Raw genomic sequence first — 10,587 nt, 5'->3', positions numbered from 1 at the left:
CAATCTTCTATTTCACATTGACTAGACACACAGAGTGCCCTTTTCCATTTATTTTCAAAGATTTTAAAGAACATTAAAACTTTTGATCTTGGAATTTGCAATGCTTTTTTGGACTGAGTATGAATTTGCCTGTCCCCAATGTAATCACTCCGAGTATAAAAGCAGGACTGTGGGGGAGTGTAAATTCGAACCTAAGAATTGCTCAAGGCAGAATTTTTCACTTTCTCATTTTTAGAATTAGTTTGGCCCAAGAGTTAGTTTGAAGCCAATATGAATTATATTCAAATTCCTACTTTTTATGAGATGAATACCTGTAAAAATATGATTTGGCTATTTGTTTTAACTTAATTTTTCATGCATTTTTACTTTTGACAAAAGTAAAATGAAAAAGAAAAATATTAAGGGATAGAGTAGTAGTAATACAAAGAATAGAGCAGTTCCCAAACCTAGTTGCACACTGGAATCACCTCGGGATCTTTCAAAAATACTGATGCCAGGCTCTGATCCCAAGACGTGCTGATGTAATTGGTATGAGGTGCCATCTTGGCATTGGCAGTTTGAAAAACTCTCCAGGTGTTTTTAATGTGCAGCCGAGTTTGGGAACCACTGTCCTAGAGAATATGAGGAACAAAACGTAAAGCTGAAAACACAAGGCCTTTCAGAGTTTCAGCGGTAGCGTTGAGGCCGTTGATATCTGACTGGAGTTAATTGAACTGAAAGGTTACAAAGACTTTTAATTGTTATTGAAATTTACCTGATTTTGATTGGAATCTGACCTGACTTTAGATCACAGAATTCCATTCTAGAGTTGACAAATTTTTCTATGCTTTTGTGTTTATGTTTTTCCTTGAGTCCTGTAGAATTATACAAGGGTCAAGGGATTTTTAAAATGGAAATTCTAATATTGTATGTCTTAAGCCACTAATGAGACTGGAGCGGTCGTAATAGGTATTTGGTGTTCAAACTTCAATTATTTCTGCTTTGAACAAAGAGCAATCATTTACAAGTATGGCAAGAAAGTAGTGCCTTCTACTCCCTTCTATCTCAGTTTTTGTAGCACCCTCAGCCCCATCAGATGTTCCTGGAGAAGTGGCCCAAAACTCTCGGGGATTTTGGTTAATAACTCCCTTGCTGAATGTGAGGACTCAGCTTCTAATCAGCTGTGATGGATGTAAGGTTTTCCTGTGACAGCTTCAAGACCAAAGGATTCGGATATGGTAAAGATATCTGATACTTATTGAAAATAGAAGGAAGAGAAGGTAGAGGGCTTCTCAGCAGATTTAATATAAGTGGGTTGGATAGTCCAAGACTGAACCCAAGTTAATGTAACTGTCTCTGAATGCTGGATGGTAGTCTGGGTGCTGCAAAAAGACCAAAGAAATGAGAGTAAATCTTCACTTCTCTCTTTGTTTGAAATGACTTTTCAGCCAATTTGCTGAATAGGAAAAAGTATCATAAGTGATATTCTGTAGATTTGACTTACTTTTTTATGATATTAGAGATGAGCAAAATGAGACTGAGATGAAAATAAATCAATGTGGACAAGTCAAAATGTTTAAAATGAAAAAAAAGTCATTTCAAGTTGGGATGATTATTGTGCTGGGAGGATCCTTGGGAAGGGCACAAGTTCTAGGGAAAAAGAGGTGTGGGCTAGTGAGTTAATAAACAATGGGCATGGATTTGTTTTAACCATCTCTGCAACACATCACATCAATTTCCAGGAAGTCCCCAGGGGCTGCAAGGGACAGAGAGATCCTGACCTATGACAAATTGACTGGATGGAATTTTCGACTGAAGTGGTCCCGACTCCATCCAACCTTGGACAGTCTTTCACAAGCTCCAGCCTGCAAACATGCCCCAGGTAGTGGGTGATGGGAAACACGTTTTGAAAAGCAAACTCCCACCTTCTCTCTGCCTGTTTGCGACTTTGTGTATCAAAAGCAGCTGTGAGCCAGGGTTAAGATTCTGGAGTTTGCTTGACTCCCTTTGTTGTTACCGACTGCCCAGGTCTGCTCAGCCCCTGAATTCTCGCTGGCTAAAAGATCTCTCTCCGCTCTGCCAGGGTTTGTAAACATACTCCCAAGACACTTAGGAACCTTGGAAGAACAACTTCTGGGGGCAAGGGCTCTTTAGCTTTCTGTTAGACAAAAGGCTCCTTGACATTTGATTTCATTACGAATAACATTCTCATATCACAATTCTACAATTAGTATAAGCTATACAGTCTCCAGAAAGGCATCACTGTAGGGAAAATATCACTTGTCATCATTAGGGGACTGAGTTAGAAGTTTATTACTTCTATATAGAGTTTTTCGTATGTCTTATTCTTAAACTAAAAGAAAGATATCTTCAGAAGGCTCCATATCCATCCCCTCGGGCAGTCACTGCAAAAGTGGGGTAGACCTCATATGCTGTATATGCTGCTAAGTCTTGCCCGAGGGTCACTGCTTGCTTGAGCTGGGCTGCGGACACAGGTGCAGTTGCATTGGGGACAGCATATCCTGGGGGAGGAGGCAGAGAAAACTTCATGAAAGGGATTCAGACTTGTCTCCTTCTGGCTTGTTGTCTTCTTTTTGGAATATGAAAATTTAGCATATTGCTTAACGCCAAAAGTTAATGTGTACATTTTAAAAAGTGCTCTCGGGGGACATAATATCTGGGACTCCTTGATCAGGGGACAATGTTCCTCAAAGTGAGGTCAACTACATGTGTCAGAATCACTTCACACTTAGAGAATTAGAAACATTGGGCATAGATTCCAAAAAATGAAGCTTAACAGAGTGCTGAGCTGCTTAAAGCTTGAGATTTCGAACTTTCTCAGAGGGTCTCAGAATTTATAAAGGAGGGGAGGCAATTGATGGGTTGGCAGGGCATGGGGGTCTGGGCTCTGTGGGTATGGTTTGGCTGCACCCCCACTACCATCTAAATGAAATGTTAAAAACCATTGCCTTTACTCAAGAAGGATGTGTATGGACTGGCCAGATCAGTAGGAGAAATATTTAAAGTTTTAGTGTGTTTCTATATAGCACCATAAAAGCAAATATCTAGCTTGTCCACATTTAGACTTAACCATGAAGGGCAAAAAACATCTCCTGCCACCATAAGCTGTCTTTGGTGTGTTCGGAGGCCTTGATGCTTGTCCTCACCTTCAGAGAACAACGGGGTTTGAGTGGTAAGGAAGTCATCACGTGCTTTCACGTGAGTGTTATGTCTAGCTGATTGACATTCACTTTTGAAGAAGAAAGCATAACAGTTATTATCTAAAATCAATATTTCCCTGTTAATGCTTTAGACCAAAACTGGGTATTTCTGAGATGATCCAAAAATTGTGAAAGATGACAAGAAACAGCGGAAAATATGCTTTGGTTTACGTGCTGTGGAAGTCTGCCCAATCCCAGACATATTGATTTCTTTCTAGTGGCTTCTCAGGAAGTGGTGGCAGGAAGCTGGATGGACTATTTTTTAAAAAAATTGAATCCACTCCTTGGCTGGTGCACTTTGGGCAGTAAGGCTGACTAATGTACTAGTGAAGTTTGGTACATCTCCCAAGGATATGAGAAATGTGTTAACAATTACTTTCAAAACTTTGGAAACAGTGTTTCCAAAGTAAATAAGTAAGTGAGTAAGTAATATTTGTGTGTATGTGTATGTGTCTACGGCATAGATTTTATCTTTAGGGATTTTGAATTTTCTTTTTCAATTTGGCTAATTTCTTAAGTGCAAAAGTATTTGTGTTTCAGACAGATTCTCGCCTTGGAGACTATTATTCTTTGCTTGACTCCACAGCAAAGTTATAAGAGAGGCTTTCAAATTCTTAGGCATTCCCAAGACAACTCTTATGCCTAAATATTTTTTACGTCTTGCAGGAGCAAATAGAAGTGAGGATAAGATACAACATTCTTGGGTAAAAGCAAATCCTTTCCAATGTGAAAGCAAACTTTAAATTCTCCTGACAGTGGCTCATTTATCTTTATAGTACATTAATTAGGTGTCTTTGGGGTACAATTTTCTGCAAGACAGGGGCTCAACTTTCTCCAAGAACTGTAGACGGACATGTCAATACCCTGTTTTATGGAAAGCAAGCACAGGGCTGATGGCCTCAGTACAGCCCAGCGGGAACCTTGCCCTCTGCAGTGGCAGCTGTTGCCTTGGTAACCTCGCAGGGGCGCACCACACATCTCCACGTTCCACAGAACAAAGCTCGAATTGAGGTCACATTTGTGTGTGAAGCATGATTAGTGTCAGCTTCACTTGCAAGAATGAAGGATAGATTCACAATTTTTGAGAAATCGAAGAGAACGAGAGTGAGCCCCAGGTATTGTGGATGTGAGGAATACAGCAATTCTCACACCTACACATGGCCAATATATGAATTAATCAATCGATAGAGACGTCATATTTCTAGGTCTAGTCAGAACTCTCTGATTTGGGCTTATGGGGGTGTACTGACACAATGACAAGTCAGAAGAACAAATTTCTTCAAAAGAAATAAACTTTTATTACTAAAAAGAATGGAGTTACTCAAACTAACTGCTGAGGAAAAATTTTCAAAAGAAATTTCTTGTCTGGTCCCCCTTAATCTCTAGAAGATTCATTTTTAATTATTAATGTTTGTTGTGGTACATAATAAATGGGGAAAATTCTTTTAAATGTGACCCTGAAGGCATGTTGATTTATAGATAGGCTTTATTTTAAGTGATCAGCATATGCCCCAGACCAAAATTATGGAACAGATAAAATGTGGCCTGATTATCCACATACTGAAAGGATCTCTGTCTCTCTCTCTCTCTGTCTCTCTCTGTCTCTCTCTCTCTCTCTCTCTCACACACACACACACACACAGAATTTTTGACTTAAAATAATTTAAGAAAAATATGATCTATACATTTTGTTCAGAAAGCAAAGTAATAATTTAAGTAGAATCAAAGATTAGAATTGGGGAGAGAGCCCAAGGATTGTTTAAAAGCTGATTGATCTTGGCCAAATTATTTCATCTTTCCAGTACTTGGTTTCTTCATCTGTACAATGGGCATATGATAGAACCTATCTCTTGTGGCATTGTGAGCATTACTGAGATACTATAAAGCACGCTGGGCATCTAGGTGAGTGCCTGGCACATGGTAAGAGTTCAAATAAACATCAGCTATTACTCTGTAGTTCCAAACTCGCTTACTAAAAGTAAAAACCAAACCAAACGAGATGCAGAGAGATTGGCTCATTCAAGATCACACAGCTGCTTAAAGCTGAGCCAAGACCGGACCCCACTTCTGCTGCCCAGCTCAGTTCTCTCGCCTTATACTTTCAATGGTTCACTTATCTGGCAAATTCTTTTTAGTCACAGAATGTGTAAGTCAGATTTATTGTAGGTGGAATGACAAACAACTCTATGAGTCCATGGTACCAAGGAGGGTTTCCCTACTGTCTCTGCAGGGTGCCATTTCTGGCACAAGTTTTCCATACCTGGAAAAGGAGTAGCGGAAGCAGCAGCAGTAGGTGCAGTCGGTGTGTCGGCTCCGTCAGTGGGGATGCCCAGGGTCTGCAGGGTGTACTCGGCTGCGTATGTCTTTGCTTCATCCACATAGGCACTTAGCTTCGGAGGTGTGAAAGGGTGGCTGGAAAGCATAGTCAGTCAGGGCAGGAATTTTACATTTGTGCTACTGAGACAGGTGAAAACCTAAGGCACAGTTAGCTTTTTAAGATGATGAGATAATGGAATTTTGTGTGGGTATTTTTCATTCTCTTTGCTATTAAAGCTTCTAAATATATATGCACGTAGGGATATTTGTGAATTGATCTAGAACATCAGTGGTTGATGACATTCCTGGAGCCTACTTGTAATTCATCACATAGCTATTCTAAGGTGCATGTGAAACACACTGGTTCCTAAAATGTGTAAAAATGCAGGCTCGAGGTAAAATTCAGAAGGTGATGTCCACTAACAGAGAGGTTATATCTTTGGGCTAAAATTTAAATGACAGAGGACGGTGTTATGTATAAAACGGCAATTTCATATGGTCCGACCTAAATACTACACAGATAAAAGAATAGGCTATAGTTTTCATTTCTATTACACTTTACGTCTGCAGTTTTCCATTGGTTGATTCTTGTATGTGGTCTTCATTGTCTCTATGAAATATCAGGGCTTTGAGATGGCAGTGTCATAGCTGGCACATACATTCTAACTTGACTCATCTCGACATTTGCCTTTAATAAAAAATGAGTAGGTAGGTAGATTTGAATCTTTATCTTATTTAGATAGTGATAGAAGACACTTAATTTACTGGAGACTCTTATTCTAAAATCTAAATGATTAGGAATTTGGAGAAGTTACGCACATGGCAGGATTCTGGCTGGCCAGAGCAGGGATGGTTATTTTGTACAAGAACAGTTGTCTTTGATCTTGTCCGATGGCAGAGTGCAGCTGATACACTGGCTGTCCCCAGTTATTTTTCTGACAAATTTCTTCTAATATCTACAAGAGCAAAAAAGTGATTTCCCTTTCAAATGTCACGTTTGCATTATTTCTCCAGCTTTCAGGTTTTTAAACTCTAGTCTTCAGAGTTTAAGCTAATATAAGAAGATATAAAATGCCACATGGTTTAATGACTCATAAAATTTAAGATGAACTCAATTTGAACTCCATTTAAAACGTTATGTCTATTAATTCATAAAAATCATTTTCACACCATTTACTCTAATATGTTTTTAGTTTAGTCCATTAGCTGTAACTTTTTACCAATAGTTTAATTTTATGATTTGTTTGATGTATTTATTCCATTTAAAAAAAATTGATATTCCAGCAACGTATAGCTGGATTGACTCATTATTACCCTCGATCCTTCTGCTTATAATGGTTTAGAGAATACAACCTAAGAATATATTCTTATTTCATATCATTTGTCATAGGGGTTTCACTTCACATTTTCATAAAAATAGAGTGTAAAAGTTTAATGGGTTAGTATTTATTGATGAGCATTAATAGATGGGTGCTGACAGTTGCAATGTCTTTGGCAAAATGCCACTTCTGGCTGTTTTTCCAATGATCTGATTTTTAGCATGTTGCTACATGTTTTTTTTTCTTCTTCTATCATTACTCCAAACTGAGTCTTGCCTGAAGGCACATATTTTCTTCATCCTGAAGTCATTTTTGGTGGCCCACAAGCCCTGATGCTCCCGTTAGTCAGCAGATTCAGTGAACTGTGCAAAACAGAGCATAAATCTGAAAAAAATAACTCTTTAGGACAGAACAATGCCCCAGGATGAATCTATGGAGCTTCTTATCTCATTTATTCTAACACTAATCCAGCTATAATAGCATGACGTTTTCCAGTTTATTAAATTTGTAGATTGCTCCTATCTTTATTAACTTTTTCTTTTTAATACTCTCAGTTTTGTAGATCTCTTGTCATCTACAAAGCATTCTTTAAGGTTCCTGGGCAATAGTAAATTGACTTTAGCTGGTGGATATTCTAAAGGAGTACCAGCTCTAACTACTGACTCTGCAGGCCAGTACTTGTCCCTCTGCTCTTCTTGTTGAAAGTTTATAACTCCTCCATGGAGTTGTTAAGGCTCTGTCATTGTTGGTTGGGGGTGACATGGTCTTCGATATCTAAGCCATAGTTGCAGAAATTCAGAGACAAATTAATTAAAGAACTTTCATTAATTGATAGAGATGGTTACATATTAATATACAGCATGGCCAATTTTTAACCTGGGTTTGATATAAAAAGCAGAGATCATTACTCATGCTATAACAGCTCTTAGAACTATTATACAGAATTTATAGTGATGATTAGTTTTTATTTGCTTAAAAGATTTCTAGGTATCCCAGTACTTTAATTAGGTTCCTTATTTTGGGTTTTAACCCAAGATAGATTGGATGACTACCTTTTGTGTTTTCTAAGCAAAGCTCCATCGTGGTACTTACTAGATTTTATTATAATTATCTGTTTATGTGTCAGTATCCTCTCACTGTATTGCCATATAACTTTTTCCAGTTTTATTGAGATATAATTGACATACATCACTGTATAAGTTTAAGATGTACAGCATAATAGTTTAACTTACATATATTGTGAAATTACTACTACAGTCACAAATCTGATTTCTTTTCTATGCGTTTGGATTTTTTTTTTTTTTGACTTCGCATATAAGTGAGATCATACAGTATTTGTCTTTCTCTGTCTGACTTATTTCACTTAGCACAATGCCCTCAAGGTCCATCCATGTTGTCACAAGTGGCAGTATTTCCCCTTTTTATGGCTGAATAATATTCCATTGTATATATGTATACCACAACTTCCTTATCCATTCATCTATTGATGGACACTTAGGTTGTTTCCATGTCTTGGCTATTGTAAATAATGCTGCTATGAACACGGAGGTGCAGATATCTTTTTAAGCTAGTGTTTTTGTTTCCTTTGGATATACTTCTAGGAGTGGAATTGCTAGATCATATGGCTGTTCTATTTTTAATTTTTTGAAGATCTTCCATACTGTTTTCCATAGCAGCTGCACCAGTTTACAGTCCCAGCAACAGTGCACAAGGGTTACCTTTTCTCTACATCCTCATCAGTTGTTATCTCTTGTCTTTTTGATGATGGCCATTCTAACAGATGTGAGGTGATATCTCATTGTGGTTTTGATTTGCATTTCCCTAATGACTAGTGATGTTGAACATCTTTTTATTCACCTGTTGGCCATTCATATATCTTCTTTGGAAAAATGTCTATTCAGATCTCTTGCCCATTTTTTGTGTTATATTCACTTTTCCATCCCCAGCACTTGGTGCATAATGGATGCCCAATAAATGGTTTTTGAACAAACAAGTGATTGCTGTTTACCACTCTGATAGACACTTTTTTTTTTTTTGCAGGGAAAGATTTGCCCTGAGCTAACATCTGTTGCCAATATTTCTCTTTTTTTTCACCTCCCCAAAGCCCCAGTGCATGGTTGTATATCCTAGTTGTAAGTCATTCTAGTTCTTCTATGTAAGTCACCACCACAGCATGGCAACTCACAGATGGGTGGTGTGGTTCCACGACCAGGAACCGAACCTGGGCTGCCAAAGCAGTGAGCACTGAACTTTAACCACCAGTCCATCAGGGCCGTCTCTCTCTTTTTTTTAATCACCTAGGTAGTGTTAACAGAAACCTTAAATGAAATAATTTGTGTGTATAAGAAAGCCATTAATCCTATATAAGAAATACTCAAGATGAGCTTTTAGAAAACCAAGTTTTCTACTTGATTGCGATCATAAGGCTACTTCTGTAAATTAAGGGCTTATACTTTTGGGGTGGGAGTAGGGAAGTTTCCTTTAGGATACACAAACTGTAACTCTGAACAACTAGATATTGGTTATGCAGTCAAAGTGTCTCTGCAGAGTCACAAGCATGTACTGCACATTCACAAGGAACAGTCTAAGGGTTAACACAGATCCTGTTTTGTGTTAATTTTAACCCTGTTTGTTATTCAGTTTCCATGCTGGAACACTTTTATGACTTTTAATTTTCCAGTAATAAAAACCACAGCTTCATGCAGAATCATGGAAACTTAGAATTGTGAAATGAAAGCAATAAAAACTCACCATAATGCCACTGTCCAAATATAATACTTGTAGAAGACTTAATTTGATATGACTGATGGCACCTCATAGTTAATATGAGTAATGATTATCACCATTGATAGCATGATGTTTTCTCATAAACACAGTGTTTCCAAGATAACATCTCCTAAATGGTCTATTCATTCCTTGTCATGAATACTCTTCATTTGCCAACCAATCTGGCTCACACATGATTGGCATTTATTCTGAGCTAAGGTCTTTGCTTCATATTATTTTATTTAAGGTATTCGTTGATAATTCTTAATAGCTCTCAGGATCTTTACATTTCAGTGGAAGATTATTTAAGGTGTCAAACTTTATAATTAAAAAAAAAGAGAACGTCTATAATGGAACAATGGCACTCAACACTCAGCATTCTCTTGCACTACAGTATGTTGATTGGTCACCTTTTGTATTTAAAAAAACAAAACAATAGCCCAAGTAGGAATCAAGTCAAATCTTTTGATGAAAGGTGAATGATGAGTTTTGGTCCAACTTAAAGAAACTATGTCTGGAATAACATTACCTACCTGGGGAGCAAGTTTAATTCCTTGTGGTTTTAAAGTGACAGGATTCATTGGGGTGAGCTCCATCCCAGGTAAAAGATCATAGAGTTTGTCTTCTCTTTTGTCTCCTTTGACCTGGTATCCTCGACCCAGGCTTGTGTATGCCAAATAGCCACGGCCGCCTAGGCCTCTCACTCCCGCAGCCCCTACAGGTACATTCATGTAAATTTCTAGGAATGTAAGAAGGCATTAAACTGAATCAAATCACCAGAAATCAAACCACCCTGAATCTTACTGTAATGGAAAAGTTAGCCCAAGTCACATTGATGATTGCCCTGAAGATAGGTATAGAACTCTAGGATTCTAGTGTAATGAAACTCAACATAAAGTAGGGTTCACCATAGGTGTCTTTTTTAAAAATTATCTATGGAAGAAAGCAATACTATCAAAGCTATCAATACGTACACAAGCAACTTT

The 10,587-nt window shown here is 37.9% G+C and overlaps 1 protein-coding gene across 2 annotated transcripts in view; it reads right to left on the bottom strand.

Annotated features, from left to right (window-relative positions):
- Positions 1-2,349: 2,349 nt before the first annotated feature.
- The window catches only part of A1CF (APOBEC1 complementation factor), a 51,275-nt gene continuing 43,037 nt past the window's right edge, over positions 2,350-10,587 (bottom strand). The window contains exons 8-11 of one of the 2 annotated variants that reach the window (XM_004439999.3): positions 10,135-10,340; positions 6,336-6,472; positions 5,461-5,612; positions 2,350-2,501 (exon numbers count right to left, since the gene is read on the bottom strand). In XM_004439999.3, coding sequence (XP_004440056.1) covers positions 2,350-2,501; positions 5,461-5,612; positions 6,336-6,472; positions 10,135-10,340 — 647 coding nt within the window. The remainder of the gene's footprint in view (positions 2,502-5,460; positions 5,613-6,335; positions 6,473-10,134; positions 10,341-10,587) is intronic. The other variant, XM_087432954.1, reaches the window with a different exon arrangement.

Source organism: Ceratotherium simum, chromosome 6 (assembly GCF_057802395.1).
Source record: "Ceratotherium simum simum isolate JZ-2026a chromosome 6, ASM5780239v1, whole genome shotgun sequence".
NCBI lineage: Eukaryota > Metazoa > Chordata > Mammalia > Perissodactyla > Rhinocerotidae > Ceratotherium > Ceratotherium simum.
Note: the sequence above shows the minus strand (reverse complement) of the source record. Positions and strands in the feature narration are given on the sequence as shown.